This window comes from Astatotilapia calliptera, chromosome 22, assembly GCF_964374335.1.
Source record: "Astatotilapia calliptera chromosome 22, fAstCal68.1, whole genome shotgun sequence".
In the NCBI taxonomy this organism is placed as follows: Eukaryota; Metazoa; Chordata; class Actinopteri; order Cichliformes; family Cichlidae; genus Astatotilapia; species Astatotilapia calliptera.
This window is the reverse complement of record NC_137442.1, coordinates 19,085,458-19,113,418: the sequence shown is the minus strand read 5'-3', so window position 1 is coordinate 19,113,418 and position 27,961 is coordinate 19,085,458. Positions and strand designations below refer to the sequence as shown.

Below are 27,961 nucleotides of genomic sequence, written 5' to 3'. Positions count from 1 at the left end.
AGCGGAGGCGGGTAAATTTTCAAAGTTTTTTTTTTTTTGTTCAGTTTGGTTTCAAAATAAAGATCACACAATTGTTTAGAGACAATCTACAACAGGAGTTACAAAAAATAGTTGCCCAGGCAATAAGCATACACAGGTTCTGTTAACTATACACATATGGTTACAGGTGTGCTCGTAGTAAATATACACAAGGCTGCTCCAAATGTACACCGCGCTGTGGCGGGCGGCCTCTCTCTCACCCAAAAGGACATGGACAGTATGATACAGCACTTACAGCACTAGAGAAAATGCCAAAAAACACAAGAGTCTCCTCTGTACAATCCACGCGTTTACCCCTGAAAACAGTCATGGGTAACTGAGGAGTTTGGGGGGAGAAGGGGAAGGGGGGTTTAAATGAGTAAAAGTTATTTCTCCCACCCAGCCAGCGTACTCAAAACACATGACACATTTCATGGGGTAAAGCATTCCTATAAAAAGATCTTAAAAAAGGTCAAAAAGTCCCCCCCCCCTCCCCACCAAAACAACAAACAAACAAAAAACAAACCAGAAGACACCACTAATCTATCCGAACGTGTCCAATTGGGAGTCGGCGGGAGATCGACGTCTTTAAGTTAAGCAGTGACGAGATAAAGATAAAACCAAGCGTGGCGAATCTTTGTACAAGTACAACGCTGTATAGAAAGGGCTTTTCAAAACAAAATTTGATATTACAATTTACAATATACAACAACTCATATGTCACAACCAAGGAGGTGAGAATATACACTGAAATGCACAGTTTTTTTTTTTCCTTTTTTTTGTCCCCCAGAGTGAGATTTTTTTTCTTTTTTTTTTCTTCTTCTCATACCAAAAAAGGGTGGTAAAGCACTTTTACATTACAAGGGTTTACAAATGTACAATTATACAGTCAGAAGTATGTGGTCACTACTAGGATACATTATAGATACAGATTCAACATCAAAAACCAGAAAAACTACAAAGTTTTATATATATATTTATATATATATATGCAAAGGTCTACACCAAGTATACACGTTATATTTATAGAAGCAAGACCAGAAAACGAATCTCCCATGCTAAATGATCTGTCTGCTGGTTAGCTGATGGTGGCGCGCGCGCATGTGTGTGTGTCTGTGTGTGTGTGTCTGTCTATGATTCGGGGACGTCAGACAAATTAAATACTCGTTCCATCTCATAGTGGTAAATAGCTAGAATGAGAGGAGGAGGAGGAGGAGGAGGGGGCTCTAGGATTGTGTATGCAGCAGTAGCAAAAAGTGAAAGATTTATCTTTTGAGTTTATCAGAAGCAAAAAAGGAAAAAAAGAAAAAAAAAGAAAAGAAAAGGAGGAGTGGGGTGAGTAGAGTGGGTCTCACCTCTCCTTGTTCACCCCCTCCTGCCACCGTCGCTGCCTTCCACTGCACCCAGTTTACAGACTGGAGTCCAGTGGGGGGAGGGGTGCCAAAAATCCAACCACGAAAAAAAAAGAAGAAAAAACCCAACCCACCAACTAAGGCTGCCTGTAGCAACAGGCTCCTCCCGAAGGGTTGTCATGGAAACAGTGGTGGGAGGGGTACACGATGTCCTCTATGAGGATTTGGTGGGGTGAAGTGGGCATGATGCTTTCTGAAGGGTCAGACGAGGGGGTGGGTGGGGTAGACATGAAGGCATGAGGAAGGTGAGCTGAAGGGTGGGGAGGTGGTAGACATGATTTTGGGGTGGGGGAGGAGGAGGGGGTTCAGTTTACATGATGCCATTAGGAGGGCCGCAGAGAGGACCCAGGTCGACGCCGTTCTTCATGTAGTACTTCTCGAGCTTGGCGAGGATGTGTTTTCCATACGTGTACTTCCTCAGCGTGGAAATGTGAGGCCGGATCTGTACACACACACACGCACACACACACACGTTAGTCAAAAATTGATACAAATTTGCTCCTTTTCGAGTCCCCTTACATGCATGCAGACCTCACATCAGTGACGAGGCTGACATTAACTGAGGTTGATAGATGCCAGTCTATAAACCGACTGAGCAAACATTACTAGAAGAGTTAATAAATAAAGGAATAAATAAAACCCAGCTCTCTAATTTCGCCCTCTGATTTGCACTCACTCGACACTTTGTTAGACACATCTGTTCAAGTGCCAATCACAAGGCTGAATAGATTTAGGCACGTAGACACAGCCAAGGCGAGCTGCTAAAGTTCAAAGTGAGCATCTGAATGGGATTTTCCTGCACAGCCATCTCTAAAGTTTACAGAGAAAATATCCAGTGAGCAGCAGCTCTCTGCTGAAAGTGCCTTGTCGATGGTAGAGGTCAGAGGAGAATGGCCAGGCTGCTTTAAGCTGATAGGAAGGCAACAGTAACTCAAATAACCTCTTGTTAGAACCAGGTATGCAGTAGAGCGCACTGTGTCAGTCCTGTCAAGTAAGAACAGGAAACTGAGGCTAGAGTTCGTACAAGCACATCAAAACTGGACAACAGAAGACTGGAAAAATGCCACCTGGTCTGATGAGTCTTGATTTCATTCGGATGGATGGGTCAGAATCCGGTGTAAACAACATGAAAGCACCAGCACTTGTTTATTCTACGCCACGAAGAATGAATGCAGCCCTGAAGGAGAAAGGGGGCCTAATCTGGCACTCGCGAGATGTACCTAATGAAGTGTCCGGTGAGTGTACGCATTAATGCAAACTTCACTGAAATGTTCTTTCCCATTATGGATGGAGGTCAAGCTAGCAGACATATTTGTACCTTAATAGCTTTAGAGGTAGTTGCTACTTGGACACAACAACAGAGTGCATTAGCTGGATGAGCTCTCATCAATCCAACCCACCTGCACAGTTTTGCATTAGTGACGGTTGGTTTCATTATAGTTTTGTTCGCGTTAGCGATCTAATTTGCTTAAAAAACAAACAAAAACAATTCACACTGCTGAATTTAAGACTGCTGAATTTAACCCTGGGGAAGCTGAAAAGCTTCCCTAGGGTTTGACATCTAGAGCTGAAACAAATAGTCTTGGGTTTATAGGTTTTATAGCCGAGAACAGCTTCAATTTATTCACCTCTTATTCCTGTTCATGAGCTGAATTAAACCATCTTAAATCACTTTGAGCTTCGGGCTGTTTGGGGAATAAATGAATGTGCTGAACTTTACACCAACACCATAATAAAAATGACTATTTCCAACCTTTAAATCACAGATACTGCATTTGATTGCTCTAAAAAGGGTGAAATGTTCAATGATTATCCTTCAATTGTAACACAGAGCAGCGCTCTAAACGCCAGAAAACACCTCCTCATCCAGAAAATGTCAAAGCTATACAACAACGACTTCCCCATAAGGGACTGCAGTAAACACTGAACAAAAGAGGATTACAATCACATCTTTTATCCCAACATTTAGACGGGACGCACGATGACCCCTCTGGCCCCTTTACCAACCTTATGCATTACGATTTTGCGCTGCGTTGGCTCGGCCACATCGATCATCTTCTGCACCACATAGTTGGCGTACTGGTCCTTCATCATGGTGTATAAGGCACTGTGGGGGCCCTCAGTCAGGCTGCACACTTCATCTATCAGTACGGCCCGTTCTGCCCGTGACGCATGGGTAACACACTTCTCAACCACATTGCTGGAGAAAGGAGGAGGAGGAAGGGGGGACAGTGTTAATAAAAGCCACAAGAATAGAGGAGTGAGAACACAAGCAAATGTTTTCCCACACCAACAAGCCTGTCTCTGCATATGAAGTACCTGTAACCCAATTTGATCATTTCTGGCCTGAATTTTAAACAACAGCAGGTGACTTAAAGCTTAAAGAAGCTCCAAAATCACATTAGATCATCTACTCTGTAATGTGTGCCTATGGTGTAAATATAAAGGCTGTACCATGTTTGGTTCATGATCAAAGTGTCTGAGTAACAGATGTTATCATAAATATCGTAACGTCCCCCAGGCACAGAAAAAGTTCCTTATCTGATTGCAGGTGTGAAGAAACCAAAGGAAAACCTCTCAAACAAAGATGGAGCTGACAACGTGCGCACGTGTGTGTGTGTGTGTGTGTTTGTGTGTGTGTGTGTGTGTGTGTGTGTGTGTGTGTGTGTGTGTGTGTGTGTGTGTGTGTGTGTGTGTGTGTGTGTGTGCGCGCATTGGTGTTTACCTGGCAAACTTGTGCTGGCTGAGTCCCAGTACATTGCCTCTGATCTCAGCCACAATTTTACTCTTATCCTCGGCTCTGCCATGCTCCAAAACGTGCTGGATCACGTAGTTGCCATATTGGTCCTAAATAAAACAAACCGCAGACACATTAACTAAAAACGTGAGAAGGACAGCTGGTGGCTCTGACGTCACATCAAACACAGCCAACTTCAGAAATCTGGAGGCTCCGAGAGGAGCTTTTTTTCCCCTCTTTGAGCTAACTTGAAATGTCGTTATCCTGAAAAATATAAAGCTGCAGTCAAAGACTGACAGCGCTGAGTGCCTCACCTGCACTAGCTGCTCTGTGTGCTGATGGAGCTCCTCCAATATGGGCAGCGTCTGCTCGGGGAGGCAGTGTTCGAGAATGCGCTGGATCACTCGGCAGCCGTAAGGGTGAGTGGAGAGGGCGAAGACCTGAGAGACGCGTGTAGTTGCACATTTTTAGTCATTCCGCTCACAATCGCATATCAACTCAAGCTCAGTGAGGTGAGATGAACTCAAACTGTTTTCACTTATGGTGTACAAAGCGCCTCGAATTATCAGAGGCATACTTTTGCATACCCGGCCCACCCCTGCAGGGAAGGTGAAACACAGATTCCTGACATGCTTTCAGCTACACAAACAAATCTGAGCCACCGGGTACGAGACGTGCCGTTACACAACATGCAAATGCTCGAGAAGCAAAACACTCACACGGTGGTAACATTTACTGTCAGAGCGCCGAGTCGAGAAACCGAGACCTTTCATGTGTAGACAACAAAAGGATGATGCACGAACACACAATCTTTATTTTAACACTTTATGCTAATGTAACATTTAGCTTGTAGGTAGGTAGAAGATGGCTGTCGCCACTGGGCTGAGGTTTCTGTTGCCAAGGCAACATACCCTGTCCCTGAGAAGAAAAAAAAAAAGAAAAAAAAAAGGCCTGAGCATGTGTGTCTATGTGCTTTGGCGGTGACAATATGCTCGCTGCCTTCAGGCAGCAGCAGCGAGTGTGTGTGGATGTCAGCCATGAGCTGGCGTGCTACAGTGACTGAATGTGGAAATATTTTTTTGTGCAGACCGACCTGTCCCTTAAAGGCTTCGATGATGAAGTGCAGCGCGTGAGGCTGGACACATTCGATACACTTCTGCACCACATGGTTACCGTTCTGGTCCTTTACGCACTTCAGCACGTGGCCGTCCAGCTCCCGCACCATCTCGCTCTGCAGAGACGAAGAAGAAGAAGAGAGGGACAGAGGGGAGGCGGAGTGAGGAGAGGGACAGTAATTGTTTGTGAGAAATCAAATATTGCCTGATGGCATTTTTCAGCCTCTCCTTCATTTTTCATTGCAGCTCACAGCCAGACAAATAACACTGGGCTTTTAACAGATGCCCTGCAGGAATCTATTGGGGTCTATTAAGCAAAGATGGATAACTTACTTCCTCACATACACACACAGAGAGACCCTATCCTAAAACACTGACTTCAAACTAAATTATTTCCTGTTGATATTCCTCTAGCTTTATCTGAATAGCACCAGTTTACATTTGCATATAAACTGTGGCGTCTTTAGCTTCATTCAACGCTGATGATAGAGTGCATACAAGGAGCCTGCTGTTTCACAAGGGAGCGCCAACATAAAAGCTCAGCGTACCTCTTCATCGATGCTGCATTCTGCTGTATAAATAGAAATGTGTTATCTATGAGCAATGTGCTCTCACTCACAGCTGAATTATCAGCACGTGGATAATAGATGTGCTAACAAATTGGGACACTAGGATATTTCCCCCTTTTCCCCCCCCGCCTTCAACAGAAATCCAAGCGCAGCAGAGTTGTGACAGGATAGATTTATTTAGGGTCATGTTTACACGCTCACAAGTGTACTTACAATAACCTGCTGATCCGAGGGGATGAACTCCAGAGCTTTCTGAATGACCCTGCAGCCGTACATCTGCAGGGCCAGAGACAGCACGTGACCTCGGATTCTCTCAGCGAGAGCCAGCTTCTGGTCCAGGCTGCCAAACTGAAACGCACAAACAAAATGAGCCTCTAATCCTTTTGACAATATGCAACACCACACATGTAAGCAAAATCAGACAGGCTACAGAAGCTATTAAAGCTAGGCGTGGTTCTGAAGAATAATCGACTGAGACTTTCCCATAAATTTAACGTTGGTGTTTCAAAGGCACACGCAGCACAGCATCAACTGCACACACACCTCAAAGAACTTCTGGATGACGTAATTCCCAAAAACATCCACCATGAGCTGGTAGGCCGCCTGCAGGATCTCGCTGAAGACGAGCTGGCGCTCTGCTGAACTGGCTCGCTCCAATTTCAACTGGATAAACCTTTAAAAGAGAACGAGGATGAATAAAAGTATATCTTTTAAATTAAGTTCGACAAACATCTTTTGTTCTGTTTTTCCCCCCTTCTTCTTTTTCCTGTCTGCAATGTATACAAGCCTCATGAGAAAATACACAGACTCTTCTCATAAAATCAACCAAGTGCATAAAGGGGATTTACAAAGTTTAGATGAAACTGGAGATGAAGACAAACACGTCAGAGCAATAAAGCGAGACAGATGTCCTGAGACAGAACTGAGAGAGAAGTGCTCCAGTTTCTTTAACCTGAGGGACAGTCGGAGTGGAGACGGTCCAAAGAGGGAGCTGAAGGAAGTGAGCAGCCTGTGAGGTGAAGAGATGGATGCCCGGCGAGGAGAGAGATAAAACAGACTGAGATGGTGGAAAGAAATTGTCTGGGACGTGCAGATCGGGCATGTTGATATGTTCACAGATGACTTCAGCAGAAAAGTCTGCACATGTCTGGACTGCGTCACAGTGTCGGGCAGTGATGGTTCAGTGACAACACTTTTCTGTCAGTATCAATGTTTAATATAGAGGTTACTTCATGAAATTAAAGAGCTTAATCGCCAATTTTGTCTTCCTTACACTGGCTCCTCATAAAGTTTAGGGTTCAATTTAAAAATCTGGTGATCACTTCATAGCACAACACGTTCAAATGTCTCCATACATCAGTGAACCACTACAATCATGTTGGCTGTACATAGATCCAGTGACCTAAGATCTGTTGACACTGTTAATACCTTTACTTTAACAGAAGCTTAGGATGCACCGTTTCAGACGTGGCTTTATTTATTTTAATCGATTTATACCATTTTAATTCTAATTACTCTGTATTGAAAAGCACTTTGTAAATTTTGCTCTTGAAAAGGACTCTTCAGTCACACACCAACTGTCAGAGATCAATATGTGAGAAATAAACCTGCCATGCAAGTACATTATCGATGGGCACTGCTACAGCTCACCTGGCTGAGAAGGTGACCTCCCCCTGTGCTAAACCCACGACCTCGTCCCACTTCTCTCTCCAGTCTTCATTGTCCTGTCTACTAAAAATTCTCTGTATAAGTTAATGTGTCTAAAGACAAATAGACTCAATGGCCTGATAAATTTGCAAGTTATTACTTGAAATTCAAGCACAAGCGATGATTTGGTGTGTTTAAACTGCTGGTAATACAAAATGAACAGTCTGGAGGCTTCAGAGTCTACAAACACCCACCGCGAACGATTAATTGCTAAAGCGGCTGGTATATTAATCGTGCAGCACATCATTAGTCGCAGCCACAGACAGACTTTACTTTTTGTGTCTACTTTTTCATTACAACTTAACTGGCACTAGTGGTACGCCTAAAAGTTGACGTTTCACAGTAACACATCCTGTCACATACTTGTTGTGTGGTATCCTATTAACCTGCAGTTATTGGGGCCTCCAACTGACTGCCATTACTCATGGGACAGACTTTCGGGGGAATTCAAAGGTGTTATTTTATACTGGAGGTAACTGCCCACACGTACCTGCTGCCGTGCTGATCCTGGCTGAACTCCATGATGTGGCCGGCGATGTCTCGGAGCTGCAGGTTGGGATAGCGGTTGTTCCTGAAGTCCTCGAGCAGGCGGCTCCGGCCTGATGGCATCACGTCCGACATGCCGTAACGTAGCCGTGATGATGGGAAGAGCTGGCTGCTGGGGGAAAAGAGGGAGGAGCCCGAGCTGGCGGCGTTGCGGTACTTGGCCTCGGCTCCTGGAGCTGCGGAGATGAAACGCCCACTGCCATTGGTCAGGCCTCCTGAGGCGTCAGAGAGAAAGGGGACTGTCACAAAGTCAAATGAAGAGAATATGAACCTAAAAATACATCACACACAAATAAGTACCAATAGGTACTACAACAGTAAACGCAAGTTATACAATGAACATCATTCAGCCTGTCTGACACAGAATTAGCTGAAAATATATGGAATTAATCCTTGAAGTTGAGCAGTAGATATTACTACTCAAAAACCTGTGTTCTTAGATAAACTTGGTGTCTAGCTGAGCATGTCAGTGCACGCTTGTTTCCTTCCTTTGAAAAAAAACAAAAACAAAGAAGTTCTTTCTGATTGGTTGAATCTGTACAGAATGACAAATCTGATGCATGTGAATGAATATGCCACAGCTAGGTAATCCATCCGAGTCATAATGAAGCCTCGCCCTGACTGTCAGTTTGTTTAATTATCATTCCATCAACACTGATTTGCATTAAAATTCACTCTGCCGACTGTCAATCACGCAAAACAAAACACTGCGACACAATTTATAATTAGTCCCTCAAAACATGCTGTCGTACAAATCTTCAGCTCCATTTGTTAGTTTGGAAAACTGAACAACGGCCGCTTCTCAATTAAGCCAGACACATCTTTTACTAGAATAAACTCTAAATGATGCATATTTGTTTACATTATTGTAAAGCTTTAAAAAAAGTTCTGGTAAGTTAAGTAAAGAAACCATCAACTGATAAAACATCATTATAAACCAGCAGCACTCCTAATTAACACAACATCCAGAGAAAAGATGCTTACCAAGATTGAGGTTGGATGAGGAGCTGTGATTGGACAGGGAGGGTGGAGGTGTGAGGGAATGGGAAGGCCCCTGGTTGGGTAAAGGCATGCCCACAGGGCCAGGGGATGGACTGAAGCCCAGGGTGCCGTTGTAAAATCCTCCATGACCAATCGGGGTGAGGCTGGAAGGTGTGCGTTTATACAAATCGCTGTTGCCTGTCAATGAGTCCCGTCTTGAGCCACTGCCACCACTCGAGTTGGCCACTAGAGGGAGACAAAGATATGAATTCAATCAGGTTATCTGTTTGTATTTATCAGTAACTGTTATTCAGTTTAACTACTCACAGCTACATTATACATTGGCAACAATGTTCCCTCTAATTTTTCATGTGTCTGAGCGAACACACAAACTCCCTGAGCGGTCCCTTGGACCACTGTGAGCAACAGCAGACGTGTGCACTGTGGTCACGCCAGCATCGAATCCATCCAAAGTTACATGGTTTATTAAAATAATCAAATTACAGCATTTACATTTATGTTAGACTACTTTTAATTAACTGCTTTAGCCCACTTACAATGAAAATGTAAACAAATCTTGTTCATGACCTGTGTAGTATGTTAACACTATTGGGAGTAAAAATAACTTGAACTCCAATTTTGAAAACAAAACTTTCTCTCTCTCTCTCTTTTATAAAGCTCTGACTTGTATTATGAGTCTGTGGTCTGGGAGAGAGTCCTGTAACTCTCTGTCTGCAAAATACAGTATATAATGATACAATGCTGGGCAATTAATTATATAGTTACTTCTTTAAAAAAGTAACTGAGTTACGCAAACAACAACGTTTTTTGTAGCCGTTTACCTAAAACTGTAGCCAAGGCGTTTTTTTAAATAAACATTTCAAACTATTTACAGAACAATCAGCTGTTCTGCATCAAATTTGATGCCACACAAATTATTTGTGCCACTCCAAAAAATAATTTCTTTCCACTATAAAGGAGAACAACAGTCTGATACCTGCAGGCCTGACAACAGCAGATGTATCACTCCTGTAACATTCAGCAGTCGCCTCATTGTTCTGACACACACAACAAAACTATTGACTACACTACACACTAACTACACAAGACAACACACTAACTTTAGACTCCAAACACGCTAAACTTTGCAAATCTCTCACATCTCAGAACACCGCTGTCACTCCTAAAACTTCCCCCCTTTCTAAACAACTAGATGCCACGTTACCATATCATTTTTTGATTGATCGACATGCTACATTTTTCCACCAATAGGAAAGGGTGGGGTATTTTGGTTTTGCTCACAGGCGGAGAGTGCTTTCGAACATTTTCCTTATAAAACGCAGTTTTTACCGTTTCTTCCCGCAGTAAATATAAACAACGATAGTATTCAGGAAAAAAAAAAAAACACTGCAGAAATTTTTATCATAACTCTGGTTTTACGCGGCCTATCAACATAATTTAAAAACTGGTATAAAGTTCACACTTTTTCCATCAATTGTTCGTCTGTCCTGCTCACATCTCCAATGGTTGTACACGTTGTTATTAACGTGGCTTCACTCCACATCAGCCACGCCGCTTTGCTAGCTAAAACACCGGTGTCGGCACATAAGGACGCTGTCATAGCCTGTCGACGACGCTGATTAGCTGTGTATATACGAATGTGAATCGCATCATTGGCTGGACTATGGGATAAGGTGGCATCGTTCTAATCCCATACGGGAGCAGCCAGTCACTTACTGACTAACACTGCAAAACAGAATTGTTAAAGTATTCATTTTAATTTCAATTCAGGTTAGATTTTGTTTCTATGCGCAACGCAGATTTTCTGTGCAATTGCGCACGCGCGCAGCTTAGAGGGAACATTGATTGGCAAGTCACTTAGATTTATTTTAAAAGACCCCAAAAGAACCAAAGATATCATGTGGAAAGAGTGTATTCCCACCTGCAGTGCCAAACCCTCCCAGCGTGGCCCCCAGAGTGGCACCGAGAGAGGATGAGGCTTGCTGGCTGAAGCCCAAGGAGGCAGACCCTGGTCCAGGCTGGGCAGAGCCTTGTGAGAACAGAGAGGAGCTCTGGGAAGAGGAGCTAAGGGACGAGGATCCGTAGAAGGAACTTCCTCCCAGAGCGCCACCGGGGCCACCCTGCTGCTGAGGCTGCTGGGATGTCATGGCACGGAAAGGACCGTTAGCCCCGCCACCAAGACCGCCGTTGGCACCACCAGCAGAGGCTGCTGCAGCAGCAACTGGAGACGGGAAACAATCCAAGTCAATCATCTCATAAAGCAACAAAAAATTTATATTGTGTTAAGTAAACGCGTCGTTGAAGATAATCGTAAGATTGATTTCTTTTACTTCCCTAACAATGCTTTCAATCACCTCCATCAGTGACGTAAACCTTGCTTTTTAAAACTCAGTAACACTCCCTCATGGGAACTCCTTGTGCAAATCTAAGTCCAGACTTGAAAGTACATAGTCACAATCCCATAATTGCGTGCTCTGGTTAGATGGGACATTTAGAACATGTTGTTAAAGGCCACAATATGTAATCTGCTGTTTTGTGTGCATGACAGTCTCGTTTATTGCAACAGAGGCAGGCTGGGCTTCTGACCACACGCTCCAAGTGAGCTGCTAGTTTACCTGCTTGTGCTGCAGAAGGCGATATGATGACGGAGGCGGGGGCCATGAGGCGGACGGGGCCACTCCTGGCTCCCGTGTTGACCACCAGGGCCCCTGTCTGATCATAGTAGGCTGCGGGCGCCAATACTGGATACCCTGAGAAAGAAGATTTTGACATGTTTCTTTCATATAGATGACGGGCGGCAGTAACGCATAACTGAGCTGTTTATAGTTTTGCACTCACCGGGTACTCCTGCTGCTAACCCCTGCCCAAAGGCGAGGGCTGAGTTGACTGCTGCTGCTGCCACCAGCTGGTCATTTTGCTGACCCTGTTGCCCTTGGCTAGGGGTCAAAGGTCGCTGATTTCCTCCAGCACGCATCACCTTTAGAAAGTAAGAAAAGCAAAATTCTGAATTTGTTCCGTGTAGAATAAGAAACAAAGCTCAACCGCACAAATGGGAGAAGAACAAGTAGCAGTTCCCTGATTTGCTTATAATCATTTAATAATCAATGAAGAGGTCTTTGTCTAAATGCACTTTTTAAACTGGCATGAGAGACGAGCGCTCACAGAAATATTTTGAGCCGGTGGGAGCCCGTGTGTCAGTTTTCTGTCGGACAGTCAACTGACCTGCTGTTGGTTCTGCTGGCCCTGGCCTGCTGCCTGCTGATTGGCTGAACTGTTGGCTGCAGCAGCCTGCTGCTGGAAAAGGTTGGCTGGATAGACACCCCAGGGGGTCACACCGTAGTACTGGGGGGGCATCACTGCTGGACCTAGACACAAAGAGATACACAAAGTAGCTTTGAGATATGGCAACAGTGTCCATATTTATGGATCAACATATGAAAATTACATTTTTGTTTTGCATTTAACAGAAATCTAAACGGAGGTGACAGCGCGTCTAAAAAGAAGAACGTCTCACCGAGTGTAGCTGCTGCTGCTAGGCCCGCTGCGTATGGGTCTGTCCCTGGCGGCGCAGCACTGATGATGTAAGGATTGGGCACAAATGCTGGAGCCAGACCTGGAAAACACAAGGAGGGTAAAGGTGGACCAGGGCAAAAGGGCTTTACATAATACATGAAGGAAAATCACAGGACTTGTTGTGAAGCTATGGCATAACTACTTAAGAGACTCGCAACGATGTCATATTTACTAATCAAATCTCAATCTTTAAGGCATTATTTTATTTTAAACTGAAAGACAAACAATAAAAACAGCCAGTCTATACACCGAGCCGGGGGGTCAAGCTTTGCAAACATTAGTGGAAACCCTGTGCTACGAATACAAATATACCAGAAGAAGAAGCTGGCCAATCATCATGAAATGCATGTGACTGTTTGTTTTTGGGTAGTTCAAAGATAATGCGTGCGTGAAGCCATACAACCATCTGACATGCAGTTTAGACAGACACACTTACCAATGTGAGGCTGCTGTGCGGCTGCCAGTGCGTACTGCTGTTGCTGGGCTGCTGTTAACTGCTGCACTGCTAGGGCATTGTTTCTCTGAAACAGCTGCAAACAGCATGAAGAAAGGTGAACCATAGGTGAGCTGAGTGCTGTTAACACACGCTAAATAACTCCTCTGTCTGGTGATCTTACCTGCTGCTGGTTAGTGTAATCAAATAGGCCCACAGTGGGTGCAGAGTCCATGGGCATCTGAGAATTGTAGTCAAACTGAAGCGGCTCCATCACAGACTCCATGGGGTCCATGGTAACACCACCTTGTTCCACGCCAGAAAAGTCATCAGGAGGTTTGGGAACTCCGCCACCTCCCAGGGGTGTCAAACCCTCAGGCCCTACGCCCCCGGGACCACCCAGCAGATCACCCTCTGGGCCGGGAGCCGGCATGCTGCCCGGGGGGCGACTGCATGGAGCAGAGGTTCGGTTAATATCTAAAGGGTACCAATCATTTCTCTAAGGTGTGGGTGTGTGTCCTCTTGTGTCACGCAGATTTTTACCCAAACTCTTTGACGTCCACGTCGAGGCCGTTCTGTACAGGCAGCCCATTCGGGTTGATGACATCGCTGATCACATCAGATTCACCTTCCGTTAACTCTTTTAGTTTCTCTCCCTCAAACGTCGTCTTTGGCTTCTCCCTCTTTTCCTCCTCCACCTCTCCATCCCTCTGACCCTGTGTGACGGAGAGAAAATGATACAATGAGACCAGATGCACAGTGTTGCTCCTCTGCTGTACACACAGAGGAAGGCGCAGGAAGGACAAAGTGACACTGACAAAAACTACACGTTGTCAGTGGGAGAAAATGACACAATGGGCGTGTGTGGCAGTTACAGTTAGCATGATCAGGGAAACAGAAGTGTTTGAGTAATGACACTTACATAGGGTCCTTTTCGAAGACAGGAATCCAGTTTGTCAGCCGGTGAGGAGGACAGAACGTACTCTACCATGCTAACCCCGAGCCCTCCGCTCTCAGACCGTGGAGACATCACAGAGCCCACCCCGACTTCACCACCGCCATGGAAACCTTGCCCTGGCCGACGGGACACCATGATTGGCTGAGACACCGAGTGATCTGCCGTGAGAGGAACAGAGAACGACACATTTACTCAGCAAACTGTGCAAGCAAAAAGTAGCAGTTTTCAAAACAGATGGCTTGAAGATTTTTCAATAGAAATGATCATCCGGAGCAGTAACAACATGTTCAGCTGTTACAGATGTGCTGGGCGAAATAACAAAGCTCCTGATGTATTTGATAGATTCATAAGAAATTAGGATATCAGCAATATCAAATAATCTTAATCCACTTACACACAGTGCACAAAATCTGAGTAACTTAAACTCAACGTTGGGCCTGTGTAGGCACTATGGCTGATTTCAGTAACTTAATCAGTGCTGTTGGCAGCTTCTCACACACATACAGCAGAGCGCATGTAACCACATGCTGAAACAAGCACTGGCAAAGGGGAAGGTTCCAGTTTCATTACATACTGCACATCACTTTTATTTACCGTATTTTTCATTTTATTTATGTACTGAGGAAGTTTTGGTGTTGCTAATAAATCTGATACAGCCATTCCCACACGTGCACCAGAACTTTCCAAGACCTCTCTTAACAGAAATGTACGGGGAAAATGTTCTGATGCTGTCACATCAGACATTAGCCGGCTCATCCAACAGCTACTAGCTCCCTAAAACAAAACCTGCATGAAATCCATGCTGGATTGAGTAGATGTGTGAATAGCATGGCTAATAGTGAAGTACATTCACTGGTATAGCGTGCATAAATTCTGCCATGTGACATGTGAGAAAAATATCTGTAGAAATATTCCTGAGCTGATTCTACAGAAACTGAAGTGCATATGTGGAAACGGCTCAAAGTTTTAACTAATTTATCTCATTTCATTTACTCATCAGCTTTACCAAAAACATCAAATCAATGTGTTACAACTCAATTATTCATTGGATATTGTCTGAAAGCGTTTTCAGTTTTCACAGGACTCTACGCAGCCCTGTAAAAAGCTAAGCACACTATGATTAACAAGGTTGTAGCAGAAATAGCCCGAAGTCTCTCACACCGTTGTGGGAGGGGGGTTTCACCCACACTTCAGTTCATTGAGGTTTGTGGGCATTTGTTTGTGACGCTCTCCTGAGGTCCTGTCACAGCATTTCAATCAGGCTGAGGTCTGAACTTTGGGCCATTGCAACGCCTTCATTCCTTTCCCCCACCTCACTCATTCTGTTGTAGAGTTACCTTTGTGGTTGGGATTACTGTCCTGTTGTTGCATTTTGTTTTTGCTGAACAGGCACTGTGCATTACAGCCAAACATCTACACTTTGATCCAGAAGTCTTGTGGTTTGTTCAGATGCAAATTTGCAAAGCTTTAGAGAGAGACTTTCTCCTGGCAGCCCTTCCAAATCATGCCAAACTTGTTCAGTCTTTTTCTGCTAACGTGACATACTAACTGAGGCCTGCAAACCAAAATGTAGCGCTTGTTTGGGTTTTGCTTACTTTCTTTGAGCATTGTTGTTGTGGTGGTGGTAGGTGGGGGTGGGGAATTTGCTAGGATTGTGCAAACACACACCTGAATCCTCCAGACAAGCAAACTGACAAAACTTGTTACTGATCTGTTAAGTGCATTTGAATAGCAGCACCCAGCTGTTCCTGACCCACTTAATTCTTATGGAAGGTGTGTTTAGTTTTTTTTTTTTTTCTTCACAAGACTGCAAAGAGTAATGTGAAAAGCATTTTTACATGACTGTAATTCATAAAAAAATTAGAATACAAAATGATTTTTTTCCCTTTTTTTCATGAACCAGTGAGTATTTGACACTCTAGAAATGAGCTAACACGCGTCAGCATTTTTCCCCGGTGCAGACATGATGTACGAGGTGCGCCAGATGACTTGTAAAAAGCCGGGATATTTCTTTTGTCATCCCGTCTACAGAAATAACCACACTGTGTTAATTTGATACAACAGGAATCTCAGATCTCGACATGATCTGGGAGAACACAAGAGATCTCACTCTGACATCAGCCTTTGAGTCTGGCAGGAAACTAAATATATATTTTCCAAACACCTGACAGTGATTGTTTTGGTCGTTTTTGTGCTTAAGTGGGGGGGAAAAAATGCATTCACTCCAACCTTCTCCCTACAGCCATGGCACAAACAGATCCCAGGATGGCAAATACCTGAAGCCCCCCATGCACTGTCCCTCCACTGGTCCAGGAAGATCCCCTTTGGTCCATCCTTCCCAGAGTCATCTGTTTCCCAGAACTTCTTACCAGTTAGCAGCTGCTGCAGAGACACAAGACAATGAAGAAATGAAACAGGTGGCAAAAGAAATGATGAGGTTACACAGATATTGCTGGCAGATGGGAGAACAGGCAAACTAAAAATCAATCCATACAGAACAGGAAGTTTGTACAAGCAGAGCTCTGAGTAGATGGCAAAGACTACAAATGGGCAAACTTCTTTTTTTGTTGCTGCAAACAGTCCGTTCTTGTGTTTCCAGCAACATCTGTACTTCGACCCTTGACTGAACCCCCCCGAAAAAACAAACAAGAACAGGTCATTCTAACTGGATGAGTCAATCAAAAACATAAACTGCTTCTGCAGCAACAAAAACTAGCGTAGAGGAACAAACAGGAGCTCGATGTTCCTGCTGGGAACAGCTTCATGCTTGGATTCAAAAGAAATTCTTGCACCTTATCAGCAGTTCAGTTGTTTATCTTCATCTCTCCTCGGTTTTTATTACACCCAGTGATAGTTTTCTTTTTTTCACAGTAAAAAACAAACTTTTGAAACTAATCTGATGTGCATCTTCTGGCTAGAGGGGGCAAAAAAATCCATTTATAGTTAAAAAACAAAGATTACAGAGTCATTTTTGTAAGCTTTTAATAGTCACTCTCACTACTGATATATTACAGTGTATAGCAGCAAAACAGTAATCAAGCAAGCCAAAACTAACTGCAGGCACTGGCCCAACATTAACAGACTTACTGAGTGCAAAATACAAAACAAATAACAGCCGGTCCAACGAGCTCGAATTAATAAGCATCTCTGCTCAATCTCTTCTTGGCTTTCAGAGCTTTTCAGTCTCAAAAAATACAACCCAACACCGCTTTTAGCTCATAAGCAACTGATCCATTTCTATTTTTTTTTCCTCTTGGATTTCCTGCTATTCAAGTTTGACTCACTCCCGGTAATCAATCATGTTTCTATTCAGCCAAATGCCCAAGCTACAAAATACAGGGCAGGCGGTTTAATGTCGCAGTGTTGATCCACGGCGTCTGCCCTCGTCAGAAGCACTCATTTCAACCTAAATTTAGAAGTGCAAACATGAGCAACCAGCCTCAATGCTTCATTATTGGCTGAGGTCACCATCTTCTTCACAATAAGTGACCCTGATTCATCAACTCTTGTCTCACCTCTCCCATAGCGCGTCCCTCAAGAGCGAGAGCCTGGAAGTCATGGTTCAGCTCGTCCATGGAGCGCACCTGCAAACAGAAAGCAAATGAGACTGTCCATTCAGCTAACACTTATCAAGGACTATCAGGACCATGTTAAGAAAATAGATATATATTAGTGATCATTTTGAGAAAGCTGTGGAGATTAAATCTGTCATTTCAACTCAAAGAACTGCCACGGCTGCTAAACCCTCAACAAAAGCCCCTTGTGCAGATGAGTTAGTTACTTTAGAGTTTTAGTTACAAGGAAATTATTTCCCTTTTAGCACATATACTTATCACCACACTGTGTTTAAGGACGCTGAAAAAGATGGTGCAGAGAGATGCATCGGGTGAAATGAAAAAAAAACGCCCCGAAACTTTCACAAACGTGGAAGAGTTGGAGGGATTTGTGAAAAAAAAGAAATAGCTGGCAATGGACAGATGCAAGGATACCGATGGTTACACCGCCGTGTAATAAAGATGATGTATGTTGCATCACAAGACAACATGACAGCTGATCAGGTTGTGTCACTAACTCATCTACACAAAGGCATTTTGTAGAGGTTATAACAGCAGTGGCAGCTCTTTAACTTTGGCAGTGTTACCAGGTCACTAACAAAAAATTTGATTCCTTTAATGTCTCTGCTGTATGTTGCCACTTGTGCAACATTAACACACACACACACACACACACACACACACACACCTGGCTGTCATGGATGTTGTCTCCAGTGGGCCAGCGATGTTTGCCGGGCTGTTCGCCATGCTGCCGCTGGAAGAAGTAGTCTACCATGGCATCGTCCTGGGAACGTCCAGCGCCCGCCACACCCTGAGAGACACAAGTACACACATGCACATTACCCTGGAATTACTGGTAACAGCAACCAGAACACAGTGCCTGAGAAAGACTGCAAACGTTATTCACCAGAGCTGAACATGCTGAAAATATACACAGAAACCAGAGTTCTTATTGTTTTGGGGGGGGGGTTTTCCTAATTAGTTATTTTATGTTTTATTTTGACTTTTTGTTTTTAATATAGTTCAGTTTCACTTTTCAGAGTGAATTTCCTTCTTTCAGTTTAGTTTTTATTGTTTAAGTTTTGGTTTTAGTCTTTTTAATTATTACTGCATGGAGGGCATGTTTCAGAGGTAAAAAGAAAATCAGTATTACAATATAAACACAGCTTTAAAAGCTGAAGTTTTCCCCAGTTAAATATCATCTCTCAGGATGTGTCATTTGGATTTTTTCAGAAATCAGCAGCATCACTCAAACACGACAACAGGCTGAAGTATGTAAGGCCACATCCTCTCAGGTCCAAGTAAGAGGCAATACTTCTGTTTAACAGAAAAGCCTCCAGTCACTTCCTCCCTCCCTCACTTTGAGGGAAAACTCAAAATTCCCCCACAAGACACCACCATCAAAGAATCCACGGTTACCATGTACTGGAAACAGCTGGGCTTACTGTTTGCTGTACACGCAAAGCACAAGACAGCCAGTCAGACCAAATTGTTGCTTATCAGAAAACATTCTTCTCCCCCAAGGATTACTCATGAAAACACCAACCTTGTTATCATGAACTAACATTTTCTACCCTTCAGACTACCTTGGGGCCTTAAAATGTTTCTTTTGCTGTGGAACAAATACAATTTACACAGTGCTGAAGACAGTATATCGTTCAGACCTGTCACAGCAGCATCACAGTATTAACAGATTTGGGGGCCACATTTCAGACTACCAAACAACATTTCAGTTAAGCAGCAGAGGACACTACAGATGAGCTTCAGGAACATTTTTGGCTGTAAAACGAGTACAGCAGGAAATCCAGCAGCGAGGAGGACATAAGGATAGACGGTGTGTCCAAACCAAAAACATGTGACACTTACTGGTTTTTGACCATTGTCTAGCTTCAACATCAGAAGTGACCTTATATGGATAAGAGGCTAGAGTGCTAAGGGCCAAGTTAACAGCTAATGCAATAGGTCTAGGCTGATAGGGGCTTCCCATGATGCACTGAGGGTTTCATCTTCACTCATCTCTTTCTGGTATGTGTTTATCCAACCTTTTGCATTTAATCATCACCATCATTATCATCACCAGAACTTCACTCACCAAAACTGAAGTCCAAACATCTTGGATGGTCTGTACTGCACAAAAAAATCTAAATATTTGTCACATAACCCATAAAAAATGCTCAAAAAGGCTAAAACAACACATACAATGTGAAGTCGCTCAGTCACTGGCTCAAAGTGGTGAATGATGTATAGGAGACTAAACTGAAAAGTTTCAGGAGGAGTTGATTGCCACTATAGAAGCGTAGTATAACATCATGCATTGCACCGAAAGAAAAGGTAGTAGCGCATCACTTAAAACTCCCACAAGATGAAGCTACTTTCTGCTCCTTCTTTACTCACAGATCACCACAGTGAGTAGCTCCAGGTTTGATTTGGCAGATTTTTAAGCTGGACCTTCCTGACACAAACCAAAGAGATTTGGGATCATTTGCTACAAACTGCCGCAAAGTATATATATTCCTTAATTCAGGAATATATGTTTGGTTTATTATGTATTCATCACAGTAATTCAGCCCATGTTGGTTTGTTACATTTTACCTTTGTTAATCTGCAAAATCCTCACATCCAAAAAGGTGACAAAAACTTCAGTAATTTTTCTATATAAATACCTACAAAGAATCAATTATCACAGCAGCCACGAGTTTGTTTGTTTTTTACAAAAATGAGCTGACAACAATGAATTGAATCTTTATGATATAAAACTGACTCTCTAGAAAGCCCGAACATGTGAATTGTATGTGTAACACAAAAAAACCAAAACAATAACCCATTAGAGGCAGCGCTCTAATGATTGTAGCCACCTTCATGCTACAACATGTCAGCTTCATTTCCAGAAAATAGCTGTGTTCATGGACACCCGATGTAGCAGAAATAACAACAATAATAACTTTTACGCAGTGGTTTAAAACAAACAACTGAGTCAGATGAAGATCAAGTTTATGCGCTTCAACCTCATAAGCGTGGTCACCTGTGGACTTAAAATAAGAGCGTGGAACAGTTAAAAGACCCTGATCAGATTAGGGCTGAACGATTATGGAAAATAATCTAATTGCGATTTTTTGCCCCAATATTGCGATTGCGATGCGATATGCGATTATTTTTTAAGGTCTTTTTCTTCTGTATTATTAAACAAAGACAAGCAATACATCATATAGTATGGCCAATACTATATTACATTAATTTTAAACTGTTCTTTCCTGGAAGACAGACCTCTGTTATGATGACATGAGGTGATGCATGAATTGATGACTGACATTTTTATTTAACTTCTTCAATCACAACAGTATATTTGAACATACACAATAGTTTATTTTTAGCTTACAAACATCTGAGCATAAAGTGCTGACAAGGAACCCTGGTGTAAACATTAAAATGAAAGTCAGTACAATGTGCAGATTGCAGAAATATACATAAACAAAATCAGTGGCTTTACCACACTCAGTTTTTCGACATCTGTGAACTACTAGACAGTCATTCAATTAAAAAATAATATTAAATAAATAAAACTAATAAATAAAAAATACACACATCTTACTGATCTCTGCAGTCAGTAACATTACATATAAAGTGCAAACATAATAGCAATTGTATAAACACACACACAAACACGCCTTTAAAGTTTAAAGGCGTGAAATTGGACGGTCTAGCCTTCTGATTAGCGTCACCGCTGTCTCGGTGGAGTTTAATAAACTCGGCCGTCTGCTTCTTGCTATCTAAAATATAACCAGACACTGGTGTAAATTCTCGACTGTCTCATACTTCTGTTTAATAAGTTTTCTGTTTGACGTTTAGTCAGCTGTGTGAAAACCAAGGAGGAACCCACCCGGGGGATTAATAAAGTTTTATTTTATCTAATCTAATAACTTTAATCTCAGCCAAACCGATTTACTCACGAACAAACAAAACACTGAAAAAAGCCCAACAATAACATTTTTAGGTTGTCTAAGTGACTTATATATTACGTTTAACCCGAGCAGCGAAACTCCGCGGTGATCTGAAAATGATGTGCCAGGAGTTGTGCCGCTCTCGGCCGCATCAGTAACCCTCGAGGTCCCGGCTAGCTGTCGAGCTGGTGGGTAGCAGACGCCTCTGAAAACGTCGAAGCACTTTTGCAAATATGGGATATCTTGATAAACCGAGCAGATATTTGATGTTTACACAACTACTTTCTCGCCTGAAAATATGTTAAAAGTTTATTTTGTGACCCAGAAAGATTAGTATGAGTAATTTTAAAACTTAGTAGCGGCCGCCATTGCTGGAAACTGGAGTTTGGCTGGGCCGCGCTATGAATTCTGGGATATGGTAGTAATTTGGACAGCCTTCGGCACGTCGCTGTGATGTAATCGGTCTACAAATGCGGCCTCAGGAGGATGCAGCCCATGAATTTGGACATGTCCAGAGTATAATCGCAGCCTTTGCGGTTAGAAAATTGCACTTGATCATGTTGCGATATTATCGCAAATGCGATATATCGTTCAGCCCTAGATCAGATGGTCAGAGGCTAACTCCTAAAATAAGGTTTTCACAACATCTGAGCTTCAGAAGCCAGTGAAGGGTGTTACCGCTTCACTTGAAAACCATAATCCTTCCAAACTAGTGATCTAACAATGAGGAAGGTCCCCTTTGCTGTGGCTGATGCCCTGCATTTATCAAGCGTGATGCTAGCCATTTAAGCAGAGCTCCTTTAACAACCATTGTTTATTCAGCTAATAACAGCCGAGGCAATACAAAAGCCTTAAAGCTAGTAAGATAAGACTGCAATTATTTGGTTCATTAGCTCTCGAGTCAAATGCACATGTTCCAGAAAGCTTGAGATGAGTGTCATCAAGCTTTAATGGCTGTGTTGCAATGTCTCATTTTCTGGTGCTCTAATCAGGGTTTGTAACAAAGTACTGGAGATTACAGTCATATGGGTATTTTTATGATATTGCTTAAAGTAAAACCGTAGGTGTAAGATCAGTGACCTTTACCCTCATTTGCCTAGATGCACCCAGATATGACCAGTTAAAATTGCCTAACAGAGTTAGCTAGCTAGCCAAGCACCAACCAGAATACATCATTTGAGAAATTCAGTGATAATGTCAAAGAGAAAAGGTGAAAAACCCCAAAAACGTAGACAATTCCTGGCTACATCTGACAGCTACACCTGCTAACACCTATTAATAAGTAACACTGAAGCTGCATCCCCACTTTTAATGATGCATAGCGACATGGCAACAAGAAACTGTTATGGAGGGCTGCAAAAATGTGCGATAGAAGCTCATTGGTGCGGTCCTCCACAACAATCCCAGTTTCTCAACTGGCCACTTGGGAAAATTAATTGCCCATTCCCTGCTTTACAGGGTTACCTAGACAACCAGAGCTTGGAATGCTGCAAACAACAAGCCATCACTGCAAAGTGCAATGAGTGAATGGTTTCCAGTGTAAATAAATAGGAACTGAAAGATTACAAAACTGTGACAAACTAATCATTGGTTGTTTATGTGTTAGTTAGGCAGGAGCACCTTCTATTGGTAGATTATGAGGACAAGAACCTTCAAAACAAGGCAGACATGCTCAGATTAAGGTAGGTTGGTGTGGTCTGCCAATTTGCGGTAAAATATTGCATGATGAATACTGATAAGGGAAGGAAAATATGACTTGCACCATTGTGAACAACACTATAATAGCTGTAGTATTAAAACAACAACAGGTACTACATTGTTAAGAGTGAGAAGTCTATTAGTTCTTGTTGGTGCCACCCCACCAAATTACAACAAACTGTGACACCAGATAAGCTGTTGACCAGTTGACCAGCTTTCAGTACTTTTGTAGTTTATACCCAAATATCTGCTGTTTACAGTTCAGTTTCCTGTCTTACACATGAGCCTCGTCTTACTGGACTGACTAGTTTTTGGTTGTTTTTGTTAAGTTAGTGCTGGGGTAATCTAAACAACTAAACATTTCCTGCTGTTAACAGCATCACACTTCAAAAGTTTCATTATTAAACCAGCAGGACATTTTTATTGTCTGCATGTCAGAGGAATTACAATGTGTTTATCACAGAGAGAGGCGAGCTATAATAGCCATCCAGGTAGACTGCTTTACCTTTTGTATGCGCTGTAGTAGAAAGTCATCACGCCAGTTTAATTCAATGGAAAAAGACATGAATGAATGAAAATAGCAAATGTATCAGAGAGGCGGTTTTTACCTGCTGGCTGGGGGGTGTGGCCTGAGGGGTCTGCCCAGTTGGAGGGGCATGTCCTCCGCTGCTCAGCACCACGGGCATGCTGGGAGAAGTACTTCTATGGTGGGGGCTGAATGAATCCTGCCAGAGCACTGCTTTCCTCTTCAACACACACACACTGCTCATTCCACCACAGCCTGTCCAGAGTGAGTGAAATGCATCAGTCACAGAAAACATAACAGTTCAACATAGTAAAAGTTTGGAGCACTCTGACCAATTTAACACCGAATCTTATGATGAACGGTGAAGATCCAACAGCCGCGAAGCACAAGTGTCAAATTATGAATAAAAACGCTGCAGTCCAATAACCAACTTCGCTGCAATAAAATAATTATTGAGATTTGATGTTTATTCATTTGTGGGCTGTAAATTAAAAGCTCATCTGCTCCTAAATGAGAAGAAAGGGAAAAAACACACTGCAACACAATGCAGCATAATTAATCAGCACAACAATCTAAAGCATGAATCCATGCATCTCTACAAAAACAACAACAACAAAGCTGACTTTTGCCAGGGTGGATGTACTGCAGGGTTGTATAATACATGCTCCTCTAAAAACAACTCAGAATAATAAAGCTGATATCCCACTATATTATCTTCATACCTAACATTTTCCCATGTCATCATGCCAGCTTGATGCCAAATTAGTTCACAGCAATTAAACTGCTGTGAACAATGACCCCTAACTCAGAAACGAGGTGGCTGGAAGCATATGAAGCAAAATGAACCAAATCATTTGTCTGTAATATTACGGTTCCCCCAGAGTTGTGGTCAAAGGTCAGGCTCAGTGCCACTATCCTGTAAACCAATTAATATAGATACCAAACTACACTTTATATTCTGACTACACTCCAGTGTACTGTAGTACTTGCTTTATGTTATTTATTTTCTGTGCTTATTATTTTGTATTTTAATTTTGTTTTTACTTGTGTGAAGGGAACCTGCAAAGTCAGAATTTCATTGTTCAGTGTAACCACTTTGTTTTGCAGTATTAATGACATAAACGTCTTGATTAAGGCACAAATGAGAAAACAAAGGAAATTGAGCCAAAATTCATTCATTTTCCAGTAGGGCAGCCCTCACACGTTTGACAACAAACCAGAGATGCAAAAATATTTAAACAAATATTGTTTACTTTCTGCACCAGGTGACAGTTAACGCTGTTTTATGCAACTGCAATACAATAACAAAAACTAGCTTCACGCGAGCTAAAAGCAAACTTTAAATCTATCAGTGTGCACAGGTTATATATTAGAATCACAATTCAAAAGCACTACAATGTACCTAAAAAATAAAATTTTAACCTAACTAAAACAGTCAAACCTTCAAACCATCTTTGGACTTTATTCTTTGTGAAGAAAGGTCAAAGAATATCACACACAATGCTGCAATACTGCTTACCAGACTGTTGGTATAACACTCTTACGACAAAATGGTGAACTGTTATTAAAGCTGCCTAACTGCTGAGGATCAGCACAAGAGCACTGGGATCAACAGATACAGAAGTAAACCAGAGAACATTTTACAAGCCAGCCCAGGGCAGCAGCTGATTTAACTGCCAACCTGCCTATCGGCAGCAGAATGTAAACTTTACTGCACCCTCTGTATCTGGCTGATGCAAACACGCTGCTATGAACTCCAGTGACAAAGGTTCACTTGGCAGGAATGTTGTGAAACTTCTACAAATTACTCACCCCTAAAAAGGTATTTAGACACACACACAGAGTGGCCTGCATATTCTGCAGAGTCACTGATGAGTTACTTCCTGACCAGTTCAAGGTGTTTCACAGCAGTGTGGCTTCCAAGGAGCCACACTGTCTTAAAGTTGTTTTTAACTGGTCTTTATCAAAGTTCTGCAGGTTGTCTTGAGTTTTTCACTCATTTTCTGTCCTTGCACCTGGCCATTTTCAGAGGAACACTTTTTTTCTTTGTTCGTTAAGCCCCTTAGCACTGACCTATGAATCATTCAAGCAGAAAAAAAATACCTAACTCAAGGGATGAACCAGTGTTGTGTTTATGCATAACAGACAACTTATCAAAGAACCAACTTTAAATGCAACATTAGGCACTGTTACTAGCAGCCTGTCGCAAAACACATCTTTTGTTCACATTACTTGAATCTGTATGAAGGAGGAAGCATTCCTGAAAACTATGGCATAGATTTCTCATTTTCCTAGTTAAGCATAAAGAAATAAGGAGGGGCTTAAAACTTTTGCACAGTACTGCACAGTACTGCACGTGCAGAACTGTTTGTTTACAGGCATGGCTTTCAGGGGGTAAATCAGTCCTGCAATACATCCCCCATTTATGAATATCATAATGTTTAGTTTTTTGATGAAAATGTTAGCTGGTATCTAATCATTCAACAGTTTCCATGACAGTATAGATCAGATGTATTATAAACTACAGAATTAATGGCCATAAACTTTGATCCGAGGCTCTCTGTAACAATATCCCTGTTATTGTATTGGAATGCACAAGTCTTTGCTAGATTTACCTCTCAAACCTGCAGTGCATTTAGTGCATTGTGTAAAAGGAACAATTTAAAATAGTAACTATGCACATTGGTGTGAGAATTAGAGGATTTATTTAGCCATGTAACAGAGACAAAGATGTGGTGCTTATTTTTTAAGAAGTTGTTTTGTTAACCCAGGTAAAGAGTGAAGGACAGATTATCTTTAAAATGTGCGGTGTGGACCTAAAGGCCAAGCATTTGGTGGTCAACAATTTTACACAACAGCCCCTGATCTCCAGCAATGAGAGAAGGGTGTAATTTGTATTTGACTCTTACCTCTAATCTCTGTTAAAATGAGCAGCTTCCCATTAATGTCCCCACAGGCTAGAAAGAAATTACAAGCACTTCTTTTTGCACTGAGCCATATACGGTAATTACCTTTGCAAGAGACTGGCAGACACTATGAATCAAACACATGCAAGCTACCAACGTCTGCTGTAACCACTGTGCAACACACCCCCTCTACAAAGACAAAACCACAAGCTGACCGGATGAAGACCCCCCTCCCATAATAAGATAAAAACAAATCGACCGACTGATCATCCCTCCTCCACTCTTGGACAGGCCACAAGGAAATGTTAGCTCTTTATCCCTCTGCTACTGCTCCGAAATCAGCCAGAGAAACACCCGGAAATCCAGCACAGTGCGGCCATTCCCCGCCGAGAAGCGCACACGGCTCGGTCTGCCACAAGTTTGATGCGAGGACCCGGAAACAGGCGGCGGTGTTCACGGTCTAACTGGGTTAATCATTCAATACCGGGGGATCAATCCACCGCATACCGGGCACAGACAGGGGTGTGACAATACGAGAGGGGCAGCATGCAAGCTAGCAAGGGGGGATAACGCTGGAGCAACATTTCTCTCCCGGCAGACATGACACATCAAAACGAAACCGAGTATGGGGATGCTTCGTGAAATAATTCACGGCAGCTACCTTTATGCATCCGCGTCCCGTCACGCCAGCCCCGGAGCTGCCGTGGGGGGGGGGGGGGGTTCACTATGTGTCTACCAACAATAACACGGCCTCCCGACACAAGCTCAGCCCGGGCGAACCGGTGGACAAACGCGCAGTGTTTTTAACCGCTCCCCACCACCGTAGTGTGGTTATTAATAAATAACCAGAGGACTACACCTGTCCGCCGAGCCTGCAGCCCCACGGGTCCCGGTGACGCGGATGCTAACAAAGGCCCGAGAGCTGTCTGGAGCGGAAGACCGACACAACGGGAGGAAGGAGGCAGGCAGCAGAAAGGGAGGCAGCCGCTTCAGCCTCGCAAAATATTCTCGTTTAGCGCCCTTTCAGAGCCGCAGTAACGACAATACCCGCACCGAAGCGTGCATAAACACCCCCCTGAGCAACCGCGACCGCTAACGACTCGATACTCACCGGCGGAGAGGGTGGATGGTCGCGGATTTCAGCCCCAGTTTCTCTCTAACACCCCAGGCTTTCACTCCGACAACATGGCGGCTCGACGGAGGAGCAGGCAAGAGCGCTGCATGACGGGAAGGGATGAGAGAGAGCGTACGGTTCACTGCGCCAACCGG

At 43.1% G+C, this 27,961-nt stretch overlaps 1 protein-coding gene across 5 annotated transcripts; it reads right to left on the bottom strand.

Moving 5' to 3' along the window:
* Nucleotides 1-12: 12 nt before the first annotated feature.
* On the bottom strand, nt 13-27,942 carry pum1 (pumilio RNA-binding family member 1). Of its 5 annotated transcripts, none has more exons than XM_026155771.2 (23): nt 27,804-27,942; nt 23,869-24,041; nt 18,313-18,435; nt 17,586-17,654; nt 16,347-16,452; nt 14,035-14,228; nt 13,656-13,828; nt 13,297-13,561; nt 13,116-13,209; nt 12,621-12,719; nt 12,329-12,471; nt 11,945-12,083; nt 11,722-11,856; nt 11,028-11,327; nt 9,089-9,331; nt 8,049-8,343; nt 6,395-6,524; nt 6,065-6,199; nt 5,261-5,398; nt 4,482-4,607; nt 4,156-4,277; nt 3,438-3,630; nt 13-1,872 (listed from the first exon to the last, which is right to left on the bottom strand). In XM_026155771.2, the coding sequence occupies exons 2-23, from the start codon at nt 24,028-24,030 to the stop codon at nt 1,741-1,743; spliced, it is 3,516 nt and encodes a 1,171-aa protein (XP_026011556.1). In that variant the 5' UTR covers nt 24,031-24,041; nt 27,804-27,942; the 3' UTR covers nt 13-1,740. The 5 variants fall into 5 exon arrangements, with proteins under 5 accessions (XP_026011556.1, XP_026011558.1, XP_080152049.1 ...); XM_026155773.2 differs by having other exon boundaries at nt 8,049-8,319; XM_080295923.1 differs by having other exon boundaries at nt 8,049-8,316.
* Between the last annotated feature and the right edge of the window lie 19 nt (nt 27,943-27,961).